Source organism: Ambystoma mexicanum, chromosome 5q, assembly GCF_040938575.1.
Source record: "Ambystoma mexicanum isolate Mex_15411 chromosome 5q, UKY_AmexF1_1, whole genome shotgun sequence".
NCBI lineage: Eukaryota > Metazoa > Chordata > Amphibia > Caudata > Ambystomatidae > Ambystoma > Ambystoma mexicanum.
In genome coordinates, this window is record NC_090933.1 from 351,858,201 (window position 1) to 351,881,652 (window position 23,452).

Consider the following 23,452-nt stretch of genomic DNA (forward strand, 5'->3'; position numbering starts at 1 on the left):
TGGGGTCAGTATCTCCTCAGTTTACAGTTTGAAGTAAAAAAAAAAAATTTTAAGTCACCAAAGTTAGTTTTAGTGAAGCCATACATTGAAGAACAAGCTAAGCAATATCAAGTGTGATTTTGTGGCCTTTTGGTGTCCCGTCTGTTGCTTTTGTAAAACTTCTGCAATCTATAGTTGCCATTGAGTGACTTTTTCATGGTTTTTTTCCAGGATGAGAACGGCATAAATCGACCTGTATGTTCATTTGTCAGACCCTTGCGAGCCGGACGTTTGCTGGACACTCCAAGGCAAGCGGCTCGCTTTGTTAATGTCATCGGCTATGAAAGAGCCCCTGTTGTTGGAGGTGGTGGTAAACAGGAGCAGTGGTGCACGCTTCTTGCTTTCTTGTGTAGAAATAAGGTACAAAGATTTTGCTGGTGTTGATTTCGGTTTACTGCGCTTGTGCCTTGCTTTTAAAAGTACTCAATTGCTCCAAACAAAGGTACTTTATACATCTAAAGAGCAAGTGAGCTCAGAACATATTGTAGGTTTTAAATGGTATCCAATTAAACCTTTAGTACCATAGAAAATATGCACAAGTATAACCCGGGAATTTTCAAGCATTTTGCGAAAAGTGTACCTGTTTTGTGCAGTGCATAAATATTGGTCGTATGCATGATCATTGTAGACCAGTACACCAGAGCCTATCCCCGTTATTCTGTCACTCCATGGTATAAGCGCAATAATCTATTTAAGTTCATAACAAGAAATCCTAATAGTGACATTCCTTTGACCTGCTGCACGAGTGTGTTACCCCTTCAGCTTCTTACCTCTGTTAGCCCACAGTTGTTTGTAGCTGCCTGATAGTTGGGGGGGCGGGGGGGGAGAGGGGGGGCTGGGGAGTCGTGCACACCATCCCGCTTTGCAACCACCGGTCTAATAATCATTCGGTGTCGAATGGTCACCAGCGAAGTAAGCGGGACCGGCCTTGATCTGCTGTTGTGTGACCAACTTTGTTAAACTGGGGCCCCATATATTAACTAATGGTGCTCTGATGTAACCATCAGGCAGATGCACTTGGCCCCAAAAGCAGCGCTGAAAGAATGAGATTTTCGGACGAAAGCATATATCTGCAATTAGTTCTACATTTTCCTAAAGACCCCTGCATGCCAGGGTTTAAATCCCAATTCGTTACCACAACTTCCTTGTGTGGGAGGAGAGCTTATTACCAATTATAAACCCCACATTCTTGGCCTTTGGCTTTGTTCACACGTTTAACAAAGACTAGGATGGTTAGATTTGAAGGGGTTCTGAATGTTCAATCGTTTTTATGGACCCACAAAAGAGTACTCCTTTTTTTTGGAAGCCTTGAGCCATAACTAGTTTTCAGTCCAGTGTATGTCAATTGCCTTGCATTTTTCCAAAGCCTGTTGCTGCTGCCGGCATTAACCTTGAAATCGGTCTGTATTTATTTTATTGATGTTTTGTATTGCCAGAATCACTGCAAAGCTGCTCCAAAGCACAGAAAACGAAAAGTGTAGACTGAAAGCGATTGGACGCTAGCAATTTAAACCTGAAGCAGTGTATCCAATGGGTCCTTATAGATAATGAATGGTATGGGATAAAGGAAGGGGGTGGTGGTTATTTGCAACCCCTCACACCTGGAAATGGAAATGTAACGGTTTAGTTAAGATGAATGAAGTAAAAATGTCATATTATGGGAGCATTTCTTGAAAATGTGTTGTGCACAGTTAATACTCCATTATAGAATGAAAGAAGCTGGTGGTGGTGTACTTGCTGATTTTATTTCTCCAGCATGGCGCATGGCATGGATTCCCATGCTCCTGAATATTCCCATGCTCCTGAATATTCCCAGTCAGGCTGGGAATCATTGGGAAAGGAAAACAGTTTCACTTTCACTTTAATACTGTATTTCTCCGCTAAACCAATCTCTGTCTCTGGGTCATACTGCCCCCATCCCATGACAGTCCTTTCACTTAGATCTACCCCTGGTGCCATCTTCAGATTTTTACCATACGCTTCAGTGTTGGGCGTCCTCAAGTTGCTCTCCAAGCGAATTTCTTTTTTTTAATTTCCTTTTCCAAAATCGTTCGAATTTTGACCGATTTTTGCTTGACCATCTTCAACGAAGGACCGAGGGCGACAGCGGGGATCCGCTACCGCCGAAGATCTTCATCCAACGTCTTTGTGTAAGATCGGCATCATAAATGCTTTCTGCATCCGGACCACGATGAGGAGGGATGCGAGTTGTGCCGTGGTTTTTTGAAGAAAAACCAAAAAGACCACTACAGCAGGCTGTCAGCGTGGCTCAATGCAAGCAAGGTCACTGCTGCCTCCAAGACTAGGTTGAGATCCTTTGAGGACACCCCGCTTGCGGGGGTCCAAGAGAAGGCCAAGCTCTGTGACGCTAGCACCACTGGGCTCGCCACTGATTTAGGTCCCGAGTCGGACAGAAGGCGAGCTCCATCACAGTCGGCCTCCATGGTGAGCCTACTGACGAAGCGGGCCTCTTCGAAGAGAAAGTTCCTAACCCTCTCTGTGGATAAGCCGACGAGGGAGAAGTCCAGAGAGGACTTGTCAAAGCTGGCTAAAACCTTGCAGCATGCCAGGTCAATGGAGTCCACGACGGCACAGTCAACAATAGCAGTGACTTAATCAACGATTAAGTCAACGACGTCCACGGTGACAGCATTGAAGGAGAGTGGAACTGCAAAGGATGAGTCGACCGTTCCACGGGTGTCCTTACCTTGGAGGTGCGATATGAAGATGGCAGCCACTCCGGGGTCAGGGAAAGACCTGGCAGCCGCACAGACCCAGCAACCTCCAGAGAAGGAAAGGGAAACAGTCCCCTCAGTGGACCTTCTCCGGTACGTGGACCAGTGGGCTACATTCGACAGGCCAGAGCAGATCTACTAGAGTACCGACAAGGACAATGATCTAAGGGATGTTTGCTATCCGGATCACAAAGGGTCCCCTACTCGCAAGAGGAGGTGCTTCAGCCGAGGCCCTACACCGCTGGCTTCGTTCACCCCTAGACCTAGGGATGTGTCGCTGGACATTCTAATGACCCTGCACACACTGGTCACTGAAAACCAGCAGAGGATGCCTCCAGGACCTACGCCTTCCCGGGACAACAAGAGACTCTGGGACTAAGCTTGCCCTCGTGAAAGAAGCCAAAATGGGGCGCTGGTCCTCGCCATCATCCGACGACACCACCGCCTCACAGCGAAAAACCTCACGCAGAGCCTCAGCCCCGCACACAGACACTGGCATGGACACAGCTACGACGGCTATGGGCACAAACAAAGACGACTTCATGGCGGCCAACGGGGGAAACGCTGCATGCCGACGAACCCCATAGGGCCTCCCCACCCGACGAAGTTGGATCCTTTCATTCTGTCATCTCAAGGGCCTCCAAACTGTTTGTTAGTCCAAGAGCAGACCAAGAAAGAAGGCTTCCTGTACCAACTCCTCAAGTCAATAAGAAAGACCATCATGTCTGTTCCCTTCCTGGACGATATGTGGGAGGAAGGCCTGGCTCTAATTCGAAACCAGAGTACGGCCCGGACCAAATGGGACAGGGTGGAGAAGTAGTAAAGGGTTCCAGATTCATCCCCAAGGTGCTTAAGGTCTCCGGTCTCCGCCCTTGCCCGATTGGTTGTCTCGGCGGCATCCAGGAAGCGCTCAGCGAACCAGTAATCGGCAGTGATGGTACCTCCGGACCAGGAGGGAAAGAAGCTGGATGCAATGGGCAAGAGGATAATTTACACAGCAGCCTTTACCATCAAGGCAGCTAACGACCTAGCCATTTTGTCCCGATATGACCGGGAACTATGGTTCAAGTTGGGTCATATTCTGGGCATTCTGCCCGAAGACAAGAAGGTTGAGGTACTAGAACTCTTTCAGGAAGAGGAAGTTGCCTCGGATCACGCCATCAAGGTGGCATTGGACATCCGACTCTGGTTTCTGCCAGATGAGGAACAGGGTGTCCCTGCATCGCCAATGTTGGTTGAAGGTAACAAATTCTGCCCGGACCTGCAGACTGAGGGGCTGGATATGCCGTTCAACGGGGAGAACCTCTTCGGAAAAGCAGTCAATGAGTCTTTGCAAGCAATAAGACTGACACAGAGACAGCACGCTCCCTCGGAACTTTGCAGCAGCTCCTGCTGTCATCCTTTTGTTCTTCCAGAGGAAAACCAGGAAGATCTTCCAGAGGTTATAATGCACCATACCGACAACCTTCACGCTCCTCCAGTCAAAGAGTACATGGGTCGCTCTCAAGGCAGCAGACAGCAGCTGCAACACCCGTAGGGCAGAGCTCCGACCCCGAAGCAGGCCTGAACCCGGCGTGGCCTCAGGAATCCAGTTAAGCACCCCAATAGGAGGCCGGCTAGCAAAGTTTGTCAGCACATGGGAAAATATCACCACGGATAGATAGGTGCTGGACGCTCTCGACAGGGGCCCACCTTGGAGTTCCAAAAACAGGTGTCCTCGTATTCTGCTGATTCAGCAACAACATGGACCATAGCTTCTGCAGGAAGTGCGGGGCATGTTACATAAGGGGGCAATAGAACCCATCCTCCAACGGCACCCGGGTTATACTCTAGATACTTTCTTGTTCGAAAGAAAACAGGGGAGTGGAGGCCGATCGCTAGATCTTCGTCGTCTTAACAAGTGCTTGAAGTCAGAACAGTTCTGGATGGTCACGTTGCAACACATGCTCAGTCAGCTGGAGCAAGGAGATTTTCTGACGTTGTTGGATATGGAGGACACCTACTTTCCACATCCCCGTTCACAAGAAACACTGCAAGTTCCTACGGTTCGTAGTTCTAGATCAGCATAACCAGTTCAAGGCTCTGCCTTTCGGCATGAAATCGGCCCAAGGGTGTTTACAAAGTGCCTGGCCCAATGCCGGCACATCTTCGTCTTCTAGGCATTGTCCCGGGAGGATAGCTCAGCAGCAACGTGCTCGCCTTGGAAACAAGACGACACGAAGCAACACAGGTTTGATCCCCGGGTCCGTGCTTAGAAACCTCTGGGTATTAAGCACGTTATAAATATGCAACTAAGAGAAATATTCCTGTAACAGCGCCTCAATGCCCCCGGGCTGTGTGAGCGCTTTAAAAATGCAAAATAAATCCACGTAAACGCCTGCCTGGATGACTGGCTGGTGCGTTCCCACTCACACGCTCTGGCAGGCTAACACACATCGAAGACTGTACGTCTGCTGATGGAGTGGGGGTTCTCCATAAACTATCCAAAGTCTTGCTTGACGCCATCTCAGGGCGTGCTGTTTCTAGGTGCTCAACTCAACACAGTGACATGTTTGGCATTGCCCTCGGAAGTGAGCGTGAGAGCCATACAAGACAAGGTACAGCACTCGTCACTGCAGACAGTGACAGTTCTGTCCATCAAGTCGCTGCATGATGTCCTCCTGCATCAGCCTTGTTTGATTGTGCAGATTTCACATGAGACCTCTCCAGGCATTCCTGGATGCGAGGTGAATGCAGGTGTCTGGGAACTTTGGGGACAGGATCTCGCTCAACGAGGAGTTCTGTCAGGCAATAGAATGGTGGGGCATACGCCGACATCTCGTCCAGGGAGCTCAGTTTCTGTTTCCTCCTTACCAGGCGACTGTCCCCATGGACGCCTCTCTAGATGGATGAGGAGCCCACACCGGACAGTTGCATGCCAGAGGCCTCTGGCTACTGGAGGAGAAGGACCTCTACATCAAGGTCCTGAATCTTCAGGCAGTATTCTGGACCCTCAAATCTTTTCTCCCATCGTTGAAGGACAAGGTGGTGAGGATCTTCACAGATAAAACCACCATGTTCTACATCTGCAAACAAGGGGTGACCCGCCCTCCAAGGAGGCCCCCAGGACCTGTGGCACTAGGCTGTTTGTCAAGGCATGTTCCTCGTCCCGTTCCACCTAGCGGGAGTCGAGAACACAAACTATGGTCTTGCCACGAGTGGCAACTTTGCCAGGACCAGGTGGATTTTCTGTTCGGCCAATTGGACCAGCCACAGATCGATCTCTTTGCGACAGCGGCGAACACCAATGTTCGCCAGCTTGTTCCCGCAACTGAGGAGCATGGGTGGGGACGCGTTCACGTTCCCATGGGAGGGGCGGTTCCTGTATGCCTTCTCTGTTTCCACACCTCTTACCTGTGAGCAACACACTGACAGTGCCACTGCAGGATAATACTCATTGCACCGGCGTGGCCGAGGCAAATCTGGTATCCAGACATACTACATCTGTCAGTGGCCCCGTCCATCCAGCTGCCGCTGTCCCCAGACCTTCTGAGAAGGGGGGGTGATTATGCATCACAACCCTGAGTCTCTGAACCTGAGGGCATGCCTCCTGCAGCCCTATAGTTTGGAGGTTATGCTGTACCCGCAGAATGTAAGGACATCCTGGCCAGGGCCAGAGCCTCGTCAATGTAATGCTAGAGACATAAATGGAAACTCTTCTCTGTGTGGTGCCAGACTCGGAAGATTACCCCTCTGTGTTCCACGGCTTCGCAACTTCTACCATACTTACTTTCCTTGGCCAGAGCGGGACTGGCTCGGGCCTCTATCAAGGTGCTTTTTGCCGCCATATCCAGGTAGACCAGGTCCCCGGGCAGACCTTTGCAGAGGTCTCACAGGCTCGTCAGGGAGTACCTCAAGGGACTCTTCAGTACTTTCCCGCTGATGAAGGCACCTGCCCCGGCTTGGGAGCTCATTGTTGTGCTAAGCTCGTGGGAGCACACTTTGAAACTATGCAACAGGCCCGCTAAAGTTTCTCTTGTGGAAAACGTGTCTGGGAGATTCAGGCCCTGTTTTACAAGCAGCCTTGCTTGTCTTTCCACACTTCTAAGGTGGTACTGTGTACACACCACACCTTTATGTTCAGTAGGCATTCCATCTCAACAAACCTTTGGTGTTGCCCATCTTCTTTTTGAATCCTTCGTCGCCAGCGGCCTTGTATTAGCTGGATGTTGCTCATGCCTTGAAGTTCTACGTTGCACGAACAAAGAATTTTCGGAAGACTTCTCAGTTGTTCGTCAACTTTGGACCCGTAAATCAAGGAAAGGCCTTGTCGAAGGCTTCCATCTCCAGGTGACTCTCCGGCTGCATCATGCAATGTCAACTGGCTAGCAGGCCGCTGCCAGGCCAGTCGAGAGCCCAATCCACCAGAGCCATCACAGCAAGCTAGCGTTTCTCTCTGGTGTGCTCTTGCTCAACATCTGCAGGGCTGCCACGTGGAGGTCCATGCACACCTTCATGAGGTTCTACTGCATCAACAGGGATTGCAGGGAGGAGTCCCGGGTCAGCCAAACGGTGCTACGCTACCTGTTTGTTTGAGGCAAGTCTTTTCCAGAGGTGAGTGTTTATTGCTTCTGTTGAGTCTTGCCACCTCCCATGGTAATCTATATGTACTGCTGTTTAATCGTTACTCATGAGCATGTGAATCCATGCCAGATCCCATGATCAGAAGGTTTAAGTTACTTACCTGTAACTATTGTCCTCCAGCATGGGTCTTGCATGCAAACCCTCCCACCTTCCCCTGGATCTTCTTTGTTCATACTGCTACTTTGTTCTTACCAAATCTGAAGAGGCCCACAGGGGTAGAGCTAAGTTGGAGGACTATCATTGGATGGGGGCAGCATGACCAAGAGGACGGTGATTGGTTTAGAGAAGAAATATAGTTTTAAAGTGAAAGTGTTTTCTTTTACCGAGGATTACCAGCCTTACGAATGGGAATATTCATGAGCTTGTGGATCCATGTCAGACCCACGCTGGAGAACAAAAGTTACAGGTAAGTAACTTAAACCATCTGCAAGATGTTTGTTGAGATGTTGTTTGGATGATAGTAGTCCAGGTGTTGGTTTCCGGCCAGTAGTTCCCAAGTTTGAATCTTGGCTGTCAGTCAAACAGGTTTGTTTTTGGTAGTTTGAGACAGGTTTCGGTTAGTTCATTGACTGAATGCCTTATGATGGTGTAATGATGTCGGACCCAGAGATAGACAGGTGCCTCATCCAAAAGACCTGTATGGAAGAGAGTTTCTTACCTGGCCTCAAAAGCAAATGCTGCCCTCTACAGCTCACCCACTTGTTCTGTACGCAGTAAGTGGTATCTTTTTCCAAGGCACTAGCAAATAGGGCTGTCTCCAGAGTCCAACTAAAGAGCAGGCATTTCATACTGTATAGTAGCCGTCACTGGTGCACTATTTTTTAAGATTAAACTGAATCACAATTAAATGTTAGTTGAATTTTTAAATTGGTTTTCTGCTTCTTATTTTTATTTTGTGTGTACTACAAAGAGCATTTCAGCGGTCGAAGCAGTCCCGTTGATGTGTGCTTTACATACTTTTGAAGGCATTATATAGCAGTTAATATATTAAACTATCTGGCGGTGAGGAAGGAGCTTGACATGGGTAAATGTGGACCACACAAGAGCAACTTTGAATTCATTTTCAGTAATTACAGTATTTATAGATATGTAATGCAGTAATAATGGCAGTTTCTGGGGTGGGCTGGTGATAGCACGAAACGACTCTGGGGCTCCCATCTATAAGAGAAGGTACATTCTTAGGGCAAACTCGAGGCCAGTCATGGTTAGTGAACTTAATGTCATGGAGTAAGAGGTTTCAGTGATGGGAGCTTGTCAGGGTGAAGTGGGAGGCCGCACAGGGGGATTGATTAGGTTGGACAGAGATTTATTGTTTAGTGCTAATAATGTGTATAGGGAGATTGATTCAGCTAGGAGTGGGATAGCCATGGGTGGATTTAAACTCAAAGGAATTTGAAAAGGATGTTATTTTTCATGGATAACTATCCTGTGTGAAGACAATGCACTGAGGTGGACAAGGGTCGCAGGAGGAGGTAGAACAAGGGTAGAACATTGAAGTTACAAGCTACTAGCCAGGCATGAAGTCACTCGCCCCCCCACCCCCGGGGCTCCACATACACCCAACACACCATGTCTCACTTGCCAAGAGTAAATTATGCCCCTCTAAACTCCCATGACTAATGGCGATTGCACACAAACGTAAGGCCTTAGGAAAGGTGTAGAGGGGTATTCCTATATGGAGGCTGGAGCACTAATCCAATTTCCTGAGGCTTTGATTGTCAATTAGTGTTTTGGTTTATTGAAAGGTGATATTGGGGCCAAGTGTGTAGATATTCCGGAGGTTGCGCCTTGGAGCTTTAGCATTTGAGATGATAAAGTGCTGAAGTTTCAGGTCTGTGTCAGAAAGTGCCAATGATGATAGAGGACAGTGGTGGGCCCTAAGTAGGTAGATGGAGAAGTGGTTAAGCGCAGTCTTCATGGAGCGTGATTGAAGCAAGGGAGAAGGGGAGTCACTGAGTCCATTGGCCTTCAAATAGTCTGTAATGTGGTTATAAAATGCACATTAAAGAACTTGGGAATAATGAGGAAGGAGAGTGACTGCTCACTAGTTGACTGGGTTGTTTTGGTGAGTGTGGGTTTCTTCAAAAGAGGTATGAAGGTGGTCCCCTTGAAACAGGTTGGAAAGATATTGGAGGAAAGTGATCAGTTAAAGAGCGGAATGATCAGGTCATGAGTGCCAGCTGCATTTTAATTATTTTTATTTTCTCCTTTTCAGGGGGATACTGAAGATCATACAAACCTTTTGTGCAGTCTTCTCATTGGCTTTGGCTTGGATGCATATGTGTGTGTGGGAACAAAGGCAAAAGGCGTTCCACACACATGGGTGATGACTTGTGGCACTGACGGAACAATAACTTTTTGGGAGAGTTTAACAGGACATAGGTAAAACAAAGTTTGATATGACATGGACATTTTTAAGTCTGCTTTTTGTGGTGGTGAGACGCCAACCTCAGTCAATATTGGCTGGGTTCTATGCTTATTTGGCATTGCGCAGCTCCTTATGTACATGAATTGTAACTAAAGGTATTACAGTAGAGGACATTGTTTTAAAAAGTTGTCCCTTGGATGAGCTTTTTCATCGCCTACACATCTAACACTTGACAGACAAGGATTGCCTTTTGTTGCTAGCTGTGGTGGGACGGCCCACCATAAAGAACCATGCTGAGTCGTAGGTCAAGTCCAACAGTGTTTATTGGATCTTCACAATCCACTTAGGCTAGGGACTTTCAGGTTGTTCCCAGGGCTCAGCAGGTCCTTGGATAGGGATGGCCTAGTGCCAATTTCCCAATTTGACTAACCCGGTCTTGCCCACCTCGCTATCCCCTGGTGTCCTTATCGGGATGTAAGTACCTGTTAACTTTAACACCTTTATGTTTCTTTCTGACTTAGGCAGATGGTGGTTTTCCCTGATTTGATGGCCGTCTCACTGCCTTGGGGTTTTTCTATGCTTTCCCTAACCTAGCCCTTGTCAGGGAGGTAGGGATCGTGCCTTCCTCCGCTCGGTGTAATTCTCACTTCTCTCACACCTGCTCGTACTTGACCCTTCACTATACTGGTCTCTTGAGTTGTTCTCTTTCCACCACGTCACTGTCCCTCCAATCTCTGACTCTGCCTTTCCACCTCCACCCTTTGATATTCTTTTCTTACTCCTGTTATTATTGTCGCTCATGCCTCAAACTACCCTGCTGCCCTTGTGATCTTCTCTTCCCTCCTTCCTCTCACTCTAATTCCCTGCCTCTTGCTATTCTTGTTGTAATCTGTCCTGCTACGCTGATAGTTACTCCTATTCTCCTGCTCAGTCACACTAACTATTCTGTTGCTCCTACTGTTTCTACTCTGTACTTAACCCATGCTATCGCCCTCTACTCCCACTCTGATTGTTCTGCTCACTAGCACTGCCTAGTCCACTACCACTCACTAAGACTTAATATCGTCCACTACTACTATCACCAACTACCACCACCACTCCACTACACCTGCAACTACTACCGCCTCTGTCACCACTACTGCCCTACTACTCATACTCTACCTCTACTCCTCACACTCTCCGTGACTTGCAAATACTCCATAGACCCCCCTCTCTTCAATTCCTGTCACTCGTGCCTCATCTGGTCTCTCGGACGACCCCCGCCAACTCCTGTCCTCATCCAACTAACTCACACTCAGCTACTCACATACACTTAATTAAATACCCCACCCCCTCTCAGGATTGGTTACTTACCCTGTCCAATCCACTTACCTGGCTTCCAGGGGCATGGCAGAGGAAGGTTTTGAGGGGGCTAGGAGGCTTCATAAGGGCTTGTAAGCCCTGCCTCTTTATGACATGAAACCTGTATGTGCTCCCATAGACCCATTATCTTTCCAGCGCTCTAAAATATCCCTGGCCGTTTTGTGGGTGAGTAGGGCCTCTCTGGGGCCTTTTACCCATATAGTTCCTATGTGGGGTAGTGGAGGAACAGGGCCCCCTTTGAGGGGCCAAGTGCTTAAAATAGATAGCCTCCTTGGTGGGCAAGTGGACTCTGTTGGGGAGAATTCTCAGAAATGTGCTAATTCATCTCTACCTTAGAGACCGCCAGCACCTTTGCTGGATTTTGAGGACTTGAGTTTTTAACCTGGAGAGAGTGAGTCCCTTTTTCCCACTCTCATGTATTTTTGTTATGATTTGAACACTGTTTCTTTTGGTTGTGGAGTCTGACAAACTCCATAGGCATCATCTTTCACATTGTCACACAGCATCTTCAGTGCAGTGACACAGGTAAGTCTTTTAGATTTCCCTAGTTTTAAATTCCTTCTCTTGGATAAACTACTGTTTCCAAGAGCAGTAAAGTGAAATTGACTTTACTTACTTTTGTAACTTTCTAGTCCCAGCACACACTATCTTACAATAGGGTGCTGGAGGGGTTACTTAGTATCCCCTTTGTCCAGTTTCTCATGTAACATTTTTATGTTACCCTTTCCTCGATGTGTATGGCTGGTGGCAGTGGTTTACTTTTAACTACCGTGGTGTGCTTTTACCACGGGCTGCATTCGCAGCTGCAATAAAGCACCCAGGGGTGCCATTTTTGTCAAAATGGCCCCGGTCTACTTTTTTTGCCATTTCTTTGTGGAAAAGTCCTTCTTGAGAAATACTCTGCGTGCCAAACCAGGTCTGGTCGCTTTGTTCGTTTTGTCTTTGGCGGGATTCACGAGTGAAGACTTCCTCTGGCTCATGGGTGCCTGGCGGGGGCAGGAAGTGAGGGAGGTGCCCGAAACTCCCTGTGTTTAGTATCCTAGGAGACAGGAATGCACTCCTAGGTGATTGGCTGGCTGGCTGTCCGGCAAGGACAGCCACCCTGCTGGGTGACTGACAACTAGGCTGCAATGAATGGGAGAAACCTGCATAAAAGGCGAGGCTTTTTGGCTTGGAAGCCATTGTCGACCACTGGACGAAGGAATCCAAAGAAGAACTTGAAGAGGACGCCTGCTGCAACTCCTGGACTGTTGGTTTTCCCGGTGAAGCCCTGCTGCTGTGCTGAAGCTCTGAATTCATCTCGACTAGAGAAGCCCTGCAAGGACGACTTCTCCCAAGTTGGTGGGACAAATCAACTCCAAAGTTAGCCACCTGGACATCCCCCTGGAGCTGGTTGAATTTCCACTGCTGTTGCTCCTGGAAACCGTAGAGCCCGGGAGAGGAACACCAGATTCTGTTCGTTGCTTTTAAGTTGGCCAAGAGCTTCTGGAAGATCCTCTGGACTTCCAGGAAGCAGGACTGACCGATCCTGAGCCACCCAAACAGAGTGCTGGACCCCAGATGCAAGGAACGCCCATCTCGACCGCCAAGAGTCCGCAGTGTTGCTATTTGCTTAGCGGTTTCAGCTCCTCGTGTCTAAGTGGCACTGAATAGAAGTTGGTCCTTTTCTGTCGTCGGCCATCCCGTTTCAGTGCATGAGTCCTCCAGACGATCTCCCTCTTGTCTCCACGACTGAGACCCAGGAACATAGGATCTGCAGAGCTGCTCAAGAACAGAAGCCAGCCAAAGCCCTTTTCATCTTACCAAAGATACTGTAAAGTCTGAGACCTTGCCTCTTGTTGTGTAATCGCTCTTGTTCTCAGTTGAGACTTGTTGTGGTTGCTTTGTAGAGTTGCGATCAGCTTCCTTACATCACAAGCCTAATCAGCTTGTGGCCCTGCTTTGATTTCTTCTTTTCTACAAAGACTTCTAAAACATTGTGCAAGACTTTTACCTACCGGCAAGAAGTGCTTCAGCTCACCTAGACTTTTTCCTAATTGACTTTGGCCTAGCCTGGCACCCTAAAAGACTCTTCTTCCCTCTGACATTGTGTTTGTTGTTCCTTTCAGGAAGGGGTTAACTAACTTTGCATTGGGGTGGGGTTCTCAAAAGTACTTACCTGCTTCAAAATATTTGTGGGATCTCTTGTTTTGTTCAATCTGGTTCTAAATGCAAACAGTGGTATATTAATGTCTACGGTGTCCTAGTTACTAAAGTCACCCGAGTGTGTAGGAATCTGTGTGACATCCCAAATGGGTACGTACTGATTTAGAAATATTATATTTGTGTATTTTGGAGTGTATGTGTGTTGCCCTTCTGAAGAAGGCTTACTCAAACTGTTAAATTAATAATTGTTTAATCAAGAAACCTTGTGCCTAAGTGTTTATATGAATACTTGTCACTGTGAATCTCTGTGTAACTCCCCTACAGCTCACATTGACCCCTCTTGAGATAAGCATGGCTGCTCAACACGCTACCAACCTGGGTAGTACAGACTTATACCAAAGGTTAGGTTCCTATTGCCTGGAGGTCAGGGTTTTTGTAGTACACCCAAAGGGTACTGCATACAATCTTGCCTAACAGACTCCATATAGCCTGGTACTGCGGTGGCTGGTGTTAAGGCAGCCACAGCCTTTGATTCCTTTTTTCTGGTCCGCGTCCCTACTCACCCAGTGTGGTGACGCTCGCTGCACCCCACAGCATATCGTCGGCCGCTCCTCTTCAGCTCTGGCGTCTTCCTCTGCGGCTCCTCCATGCCGGCGTTCTGTGGCTGACGGGGTGCTGCCAACATCATAGTTAAGATGAGCGGCGCACAGGCACTGTTTTGGGGTGCTTTCCCTCCCTCCACTGATGGGTCCTGTTCATCGGCTCTATCACATAGTGCAGTTGTTTGTTACATCAGTTTTCTGACAGTGAGGCTATTTTGTTTTTTCATCACAAGGGTAATGGTGGCATTTCAGTTGTCCATTGACACCCTCACCTTGTCATGAGAGTACCCTTCACCAGTGGTGGTGCAATACCGTATATCAATAAGCAGGGTCACCTTTCAAAATTAAGTGATGTTGGTTTGTAGATGGACGTAAACCAAGGAGGTTGACTAGTCCCATGTAGTGTGCTAGCTTATATGCTTTATGCAACATTGCACCTTGTCATCATCTTGCTTTTCGCTCCCATCTTAAAATTGCTTTCTTATGTCTTTTTGGGGTATTTATTTGTGTTGCTGATGTGGCCCCCACTACTCATGTGGGAATGCATTGCCATGCGTTTACCGCTATCTGTGTCTATATGCATTTCTGAGCCTCTTACCTTTTCATGATCCTTTGTTTTAGAACCACAATACATTGAATATGCTCACCTCTTCAACTTGGTTTATAAATCTGATTTATATGGCTGTCACCATCGTATCAACCACATTTTCCCAACTAGCCTATTTTAGTGTATGTATTTCATCATGTTTCTTGTGCAGCCTGCACACTATCTTCCTAGCTCTAATCTGTGTGTCTCATTCTGAGATTTTTCCTCCAGAACTGGACTTCATTTTCACTGGTGAGATTTTAATTGCGTCACCTCTTTTTACAGCTGTCTAATACAATGTGTATGCCCTCAGTCATTCTTTCAGCTCTTCACACTGTTTTGTAACAGTTTTGAAAAGTTGTCATGGCTTCTAATAATCTCTCCTCTTGTATATCTTCCCAGTACCCGTTTCCCCTCACAATCCACAAAAACTTTTTTTTTTAAATATTCAGTATATAACAACGTTCAGTGTACAAAGATAGTCAGAGCAGCCATTAGTTGTGACTATAGCACAGTTGCATACACCAGCTGACATTGTAGAAGTCAGTTCAAATGAACAGTGAATACAATGAGCAGTGCCTGCTGACAATTCGTATTACAGTCCAGATAGAGGGGAATGGATTTGTATGTTCTTCAGCATTTGGAAGAGTAGACAGGTAAGTAGTGAAACATGATCAAACCTTTTTGGGATGGCAACTCTTCATGGAAACCCCTGCGTCTTCCCATTCATTGACCTATATCAGTTCTTCGAGTTGTATCACAAGTGTAGCTGAGGTAGATGGCATGTAATTATCATTGCTTGCGTGCAATCAGTAGTGCCAGGGCACTCAAGTGACACGCTGAACGAGTTGAAGTGTCGAGCCTAACAAACATAGAATAGCTCAGGCTTAGTGTTTTCTCATTTATATTCTCTAGATTCTGAATTTCTTGAGATCAAAAATCCAGTACTGCTGTATAAAACCAGATCAGATGAAGAAAGTCCCCATCTCCTTGTTTATGTCTGGGACATGCATTTGGTGAATACATTTGAAATGTAAGAGTCTGTTTACCATTCAGTGAGATGCACTTCTTTTGAATGCAAATCTCAGTGCAGACACAATCATCCATCACCATTCCCAGTGTTGCCTCACATTTCCAATTAGACATTTGAACTTGGGGCAGCTTGATTGAGGGCTCTAGCCCCGGCAAAATCACAATTTTTTTTTAAATCGTGCAGAGTAAAGAGTGGTGGAAGGCACCGGGGGTGGCGCAAGGGTGCTGCCTAATGTGGGCAAGCCCCAGGCGAATCCGACCAAGGACTGCGCTGGGAACGGCATCATAGTGTGCAGCAGAGTGGAGGAGTGGCCGTGCCTGGAATCATCTTCCGTGAGGCTTGACTGGTCCGTAACTGCAGACCATGAGGGAGAGAGGCCTCTAGGTCAGAGGAGCTCTGGATCAGCGGGTGGCGCATTTCGTGCCCTCATTGCCGAACTGTGCTGGCAGCCCAGGCTGTGAGACCCCCCTCCCGATGCCGGACTGCGGCATCTGTAATAATGCAAAGCAGACGTGCAGTGCGTCAGACAGCTGCAAACCTTGAGCAAAATGTGAAACAGAGTTAAGTGGATGGCGAGCATGTGACATCGGAGGACCTTGGGCAGCAGGTTAGGGTTCGAGGGTCGGGAGAAGCAGGAAGAGGGCCCAGGTGTGGTTAACAATGTGACGAAGGCCAGATTGACGTGAGGCTATGGCGGGCTAGAGGCCCTGGTAAAATTGCCTACTTGGACCACGTGTCAATAAATGTCAAGTTGGACGACATTGTGGCAAACATCAGATCACTGAGATCCAAATTCGACAAAGAAAGCGTTTGCATCACAGAAGCTGAAAACAGAATTGGTGAGGTGGAAGACAAGGTGGGGCAATATGACCGTGCAATAATGGTGCTGAAGGCAGAGCTGGCTGCAGTCCGTGTCCAATGTGGTGATCACGAGTCATGGTCACTGTGTAGTAACGTGCGACAAGTGGGGATTCTTGAGAAAGCTGTGAAGGGGCGCATGGAGCCATTTGTGGAAGAGCTGTCGAAGAAAACCTGTTTGGGGCAGTGCAGCTTTTGGCGCAATTTCTGGTGGAGCAGGCACACCATAGTCTGGCTACTCCCCCAAAGCCCCGGGACCCACTGCGTACCATTATTGCCAAACTGTTCAATAATGGGGACAGGGATCTCATCCAGAAAATGTCCAGGGAGCAGAGAATGCTTTGAGGCAGTAGCATTCATATATGTCCTGTTTTTGCAGTGATTTTATGATCCGGTGAAGCACCTACTATGGGCCAGACAGATTTCATATGCCCTAATGTTCCCTGTCAAACTGCGAATACAACACATGGGAAGGGCACACTTTTTTTGACTCCTGAAGATGCCATTGCCTATGTAGAAGGATCAATCCCACTGCCACCACGGGAGCGCCAAAACAATCAAAGTCCCAGCCAGATGGTGGCAGATGTGCTGAACGACATGGGAGTCTGAGCAAGACATCCTGATAATGTAAACTTTAAGGCACACAGGGATACTGGTGAACCTATGCCAGGGCGCGGAGTTGACGTTGTATTGCCCCCCTGAAGAGTTCCCCTGATGTTATGAGATTGCATCATCAGGTTGGGGGAGATGGTGATGGTTTGTGGGGGCGAGAGAGCGGAGAAAGGGTTCACTTATGGTGGTTACATTGCATGTTGGAGTTGAGCCAGGTGTGCGGCTGTTGGGAAGCTGGGTGGGGTTTGGGGAGTTCAGTTATAAAATTTGGTGGTCGTACTGCTTACTGGAAAAGTTGCCAGGCAAAGGTTGAGCAGAAGAGGAGGAAGATGTGCACACAGATTATTGCATTTGAATGATTGATCCTATTAGTTAATTACATGGAATGTCTGTGGCCCTCAACAACCCCCTCAAAGCCAGGAAGATACTGGCATATTTAGATCGCCACTGGCCCAGGATTGTCATGTTACAGGCGACACATTTGTTGGGGGCCATGGCACAAGGGGTTTATACCTAAACGGGGTCAGCATCGATTTTACACAGACTACTTGTCTCAGGCGAATGGGTTGCTCACCATGGTACACCGATCCTTACGTTTCCAGGCTGACAAGGGCAGCATAGATGCCATAGAATGGCAGGGGGCATTTGTTTGGGGAGGTTCTCTGGGGTAAAGATGGGTTGGTCAATACATATGGCCCGAATATAAATCGACAACCCTGGTTTCTATAGTCCTTTATCTGAGATACTACCTAGAGCAGCCGACAACCCCCTTGTGCAAATGATTGGACAGATTTTCTCAGTTGGGGCTAGTAGATGTGTGGAGGAATAGATGACCTGGGGCTGTGGAATATATCTATTATCCATCATTCTATGACAAGATGTCCAGGATAGACGTTTGGTTGCGCTCTACAGACTGGGTGCCACGGGTGCGGGAATGTGTGATCCACCTGCAAACATGATCCAACCACTTGCCTGTGGAGCCATTCCTTATGCTGGACCCCCCCCCCTCGGTCACCCCCCCCTGTCCCAGACCCAGGCCTTTGTGGAGAATGCCTCATGCAATACTACTAGACGCCGATATCATAACAGCCCTACAAGACAAGATGTTTTTTTTTTTAAGTAAAAGAAGGTTCATTGTCCCAGTATGCTACAGTATGGGAGACGTTTAAGGTGTGCCCGCATGGGATATTAATGTCAGTGGCAATTGGGGTGTTGAAACTTGGCACAGACTTGCATTCAGTTGAAAATACAATTGAGACAGCTTAAGAAGGAGTATGGGGTAACTAATGATAAAGCATTGCTAGGCGAAAATCATGGATTGTAATTTAATCGGGGAGGCTGCAAATTTCTCTGCTTGTATTTGTGCATAACTTTCAGTGGATTCGGTCCAGTATTTTGCGAAGTGTACTTGTGCTGTATAATAGTACAGTAGGAAATTAACAGCTGTCAACCCTCCAGTCTCCTACCTCTCGCACATCTTAGGCGATCGGTGTCTCACGGTTCCCCCTCCCCATACAAATGTGGATGCCAGTTTTTGTAGTGTGATAATTGTCTGCCTGGCCAGATGGGTATATTGCTGTATAGATATAATAATTTTGGAACTACCACCATTTTAAGCAGGGCAATCCGGCTATATATCTATATTGGGAGTTTGTCCCACACCTTAAGTTTCTGCTCGAGTACTATTCGATATGGTTCGTAATTGTTTGAGTATAATGTATGACTGTTGCCATGACTATGCCCAGGTAGCGTGCTGTGCTTGGGGACCAGCGGAATTGAGCAGTGGCCTGAGATTGTTTAGTAGCTCGAGTTAGGGGAATTATTTCAGATTTCAGTCTGTTTATTTTATATCCCGAGTATTCTGCAAATTTGGATATTACTGGCATTAGGTTCTTTCGGGGTTGCGTACATATAGCATCGTATTGTCTGCATATAGTGAAATGAATTGCGTGGGACCACTTATATGCATTCCCTTCCAAGTATGAATACGTCGGAGTTGAGCCGCCATTGTGAGCGCAAAGATGAGGGGGGAGAGTGGGCAGCCCTGCCTTGTGCCCCTTCGGAGTGTGAATTCTGCCGATAGCGTATTATTTGTTCTGACCTTGGCCTTAGGGTTTTTGTATAGGATTTGTATGTACTTCTGGAATCTCTGCCCGAAACCTAGCTTTTTAAGTATGGAGTACATGTATTTCCAAGAGACCGAGTCAAATGCTTTTTCAGCGTCTAGGGCTACTGCTACTATTTTCGCTTCCAGGTCCATTTGTGAGGCTATTGCAAAGCACCTACAGAGGTTTAAGGAGATGGATCTGATGGGGATAAAACCTGATTGGTCTGGATGTATTCATTTATTCATGTAGGGGAGTAGACGATTAGCTACTGCTTTGGAAAATATCTTCGTGTCCACATTGATCAAGGAGATGGGGCGGTATGAGTTATGGTCTTGTGGGGTTTCAAGAGGACTGTTATTATGGCTTCTTTCATTGTGGTCAGCAGCCCACCCCTTTCTAGAGCTTCTTCCCATACTTACATGAGTTTGGGGGCAGGTTCCTCTTTGTATAATTTATAAAAGTCTGCTGGAATACAGTCTGAGTACGGCGCTTTGCCTGCTTGTAGCTCCTTGATAGCTTGTATGATTTCCTCAGAGGTTAGAGGTAGGTCTAGTGCCTCTCTTTCTGTCTGGCTCAGTTCGGGCATGGGGAACGATTTCATATAGGCACTAAGCTCTTTTTCCGTTACCTGGTCTGTATAGGTGTACTGCTTCGTGCAGAACTCTAGGAATACCTGGTTTACTGCTTGGGCGTTCGTATGTACGGTGCCCTCTGAGTCCACTATACTCGTGATATGTTTTACCCCGTGTTCGGCCTTGATGAGGTTGGCCATTGTGCGTCCTGCTTTGTTGCCTTCTCCGTACCTTCTGGCTCTTATTGGTTGCACCATGTAATATACTTCCTGTTCCGCCAGTGCTTTAAATTTGGCCATTTGTTCTTGCAGTGGACGTAGAGTGGTCTTTTCTGGTGTCTGCGAGTGGATGATCTCTAGCCTCCGTAGTTCCCGTTCTGCTTGGCTGAGATTGTTTCTTATTATGCTGAGTGTGCCAGTTGCCTTTGATAACAAGTGGCCTCTCAGCCACACCTTGACGGTTTCCCATACTGTGAGCAAAGAACAGACGGATCGTGTATTACGCTCAAAGAATTCTATAATCTCGGTCCTTAATGGTTCTATTATTGCGTCATCCTTAAGCAATGACGGGGGCATCCTCCATGACCGTGGGTTTTGCTGTGTGTTGCCCAGTTGTATGTCTAGCAAGAGTGGCGAGTGGCCTGATAGCGTGCGTGGAAGTATTGTGGATCCCTGCATGCATGGGATGAATTTGGGCGAACAGAGCCAGTAGTGTATCCGGGATCTAGAACCATGTACATATGAATAGAATGTATATTCCTTTTGTCCTGGGTGCTTCTCCCTCCATGTATGTACAAGGGGTAGCGTTTCCATGATCTGACATATGGCTAGAGCCGCTTTTATATGGGACCTCTTTACGGTGGATGAACGGTCGATTGCAGGATCGAGGATCGTGTTGAGGTCCCCCCCCCCCCCGAATCCCCCCATATGATTTTGACTGCGCCAACTGGTGTGATCTGTGCTAGTACTTGCAGGTACAATTCTGGAGCGTCCTTGTTTGGGCCATATGTGTTGATTATTATCATCTCTTGCCCGTATAGTGCCCCCATATTATGACATATATGCACTCTGGGTCTGTCTCAGCTTTGGACAACTGGAATCCCATGCATTTGCGAACTGGTGTTAATACACCCCTTGCTTGCGATGAGTAGTTTGTTGTAAACCGTAGCTGGCCCCAATTGTGCGCAAATGTTTCTGTAACCTTTTGGATCCCATGTGTTTCTTGAAGGAACAGGATGTCTACTTTGTGCCTATTCGCGTATGTTAGTATTTTCCTTGCTTTGATGGGGTTCGCCAAACCTCTGATGTTCCAAGTCAAGAGTTTCAGATCTTGAGTCTTATTCCTCGTAGCCATGTACTTTGTGGGATTTGTTCATCCAAGTGTTTTGAGCTTCGCATGAAGATACTGTGAGCATTGCATCTGACAGTTTTTGTGGTAACTTAACTTCAAACTCCCCAACTTTTCTTCGGCAACAGGCCATGTATGGGGCCATATTACGCCCGGGTGGTTCTGTCGCGGAGTTCTCTGGAGGATGCGATTGGGTTGTTTCTGAATCCGTATTGGGGATGCCGGCAAATGCATTTATTGGGCCTTTCTTTTTGTTTTTTGCACCCCCTGTCATCTTGTGCTTTCGAGTGGTGGACGTATTAATTTTGCACTTTGTTGGGATTATAAGTGCGATAGTGTGGTCTTCCCAAGCCTGGTGGGTGTTGTTGGATTGATCTGTGTTGGACTTCTAAACACCCTGATGTCGGTAGCTTTGTTCAGGCAATTGGATGTCTCTTGAACTTAGTAGCTGTGGATTCCGTATTGCCCTGTTAGGTTATGTTCTGTTACTATTGCCTGTTGCTGCCCGCTCTCACAGTTTGCATCTTTGGACCGGTAAACTACATATAATTGATCCCTATTCTGGCTGGCTCTGGATTCCGCTGCCCGTGTACTATGTACACTGTTGTAGTGCGGTGGGCCTTTAGTTTCTCCTGGCCCCATTCTGTTTGGCACCCCCGCCAGTAATGAGCCACTCTGCAGGGGGGAAACGTGTCTATGAGGAGCCTCGCAGGGAGAGGGTGCTAAGTGTATGTTGGGCGAGCAAATCCCGGCTGGGTTGGGGCCCAACTTCGTTCTGGGTGTACGTGTGTATGCAGTGGACCCTGCATGTACCTTGTTACTGCCGTGGGTGCGGCTGGAGGCAACAGGCAGATGGTTTCGGCGCGGTGTTGTGGCCGCCTTGTGCCCAGGCCCCTTTCTGCTCCAGTTCGCGTGTGTTGTCGGAGAGCGGGCAATCGTGAGCGCTCTTCGCTTCGTGTGTCCCACTCTCACGGTGCCCGCTGCTACACAGTGTTTGGTGCTGCTGTTCTTGGGGTCTGGCTGCTTCCCGCTTGTGTGTGTGAACTCCGAAGCAGACTTGGGTTCCTCATATGTGGCTGGCGTTGTGGGACATAAATATCCTGCACTGCATTTAGAACGCTGGTCTTCCGTCTCAGGATATTCGTCCGTTGGTGCGCAATTCTCCACCCATTGGTTTCCCTGCCATTGGACCGTAGGTAGTTTTATCCGGATCCGTGGCCCGTTTCAGCTCGAAACTTGGTCCAGTTGATCTCTGGTGCTTCTGCTCACGCTTTTCGTGTTTATTGGTATTGAGTTAATCGGCAAACCGCAGGATTTATGCCTTCAGAAGATTGTAGGCTGCAGAGCGCATGAGTCAAGCGGCAAATATCTTGGGCGCACAACAGTGCCCCCTGGCAATCACATTGTTGGCGTCTGGGGAAGCCCCTGGTTCAGACTGCTTCGAAATTTAACTCTTTCATCAGACCCTTGCATCATGGTTACTTAAACTGTGGGAGGAGTCGCTGGAGGTTGGCCAACTTCCGTCACTCTCCGAAGCTATTTCCATACTGGTGACACCAGGCAGGCCTCCACATGAGCTAGCCTTGTATAGGCCGTTGTCATTGATAAATGCGGACGCATGCGGAGGTGTTTGTGAAAACATTGGTCACTCGGCCGCTCCCATATATGTTGCTGCTGGAACCCCTAGACCAGTCAGGCTTTATTCCCAACCGATAGACAGCCTTAAATCTGAGGCGGCTTTTCTGAATTATATCGCAAACAAAAACACAGGCTACGGCGGTTGCTCCTTCTTTGGGTGCTGAGAAGGCTTTTGACTCTGTCTTGTGGAAGTTTCTATTTGAAGTAGTGCAACATTATATTTGGGAACTACTTTATATATTGTGTACGGCTATTGTATGCTGCCCTGACTGCCAGGGTCCGTACTAATGGGGGGCTGTTACAAACCTTTAAATTGGACCAGGGGATGCGGCCGGGATGTCCTCTATCTCATTTATATGCTGTCACAATAAAACCTTCAGCATGGTTGGTGTGGATGCGGTACGGGCATAAAGGTATCCATATAGCAGGCCCACCTTAGATCATCTCACTGTATGCGTACAACACCTTGTTGTATGTCCGGAACCGTAAAGGAATCTGGGGCCCATGATGGAGGAGGTACATACATTTACATATTATTCCGCTAATAGAATAAATAGTGCGAAATTGGAATGGTTTCTGCTCACAGATGGGACATTGAGTCATACTGATCTTTGGGATTTTGCTGGGTCCCAATCAGAATACTTGGGTGTTTTGGTGTCCTGTGCACAGCTCGTTCTGTCTGGACAATCATGCTCATCTGTGTTCTCTTGCTGTTGAGATGAAGTTGTGGGCCAGGCTCCCCACCTCCTTATATGGGAGACTGTCCTATTAAAAATGTTGGTGGTTCCTAAATTGCTATATTAATTCAGCACAATCCTGATATG

At 47.6% G+C, this 23,452-nt stretch overlaps 1 protein-coding gene across 2 annotated transcripts in view; it reads left to right on the forward strand.

Moving 5' to 3' along the window:
- The window catches only part of CEP76 (centrosomal protein 76), a 616,847-nt gene that overhangs the window by 454,681 nt on the left and 138,714 nt on the right, over positions 1 to 23,452 (forward strand). For both annotated transcript variants that reach the window (XM_069620830.1, XM_069620831.1), the window contains exons 8-9: positions 211 to 399; positions 9,613 to 9,779. In XM_069620830.1, coding sequence (XP_069476931.1) covers positions 211 to 399; positions 9,613 to 9,779 — 356 coding nt within the window. The remainder of the gene's footprint in view (positions 1 to 210; positions 400 to 9,612; positions 9,780 to 23,452) is intronic.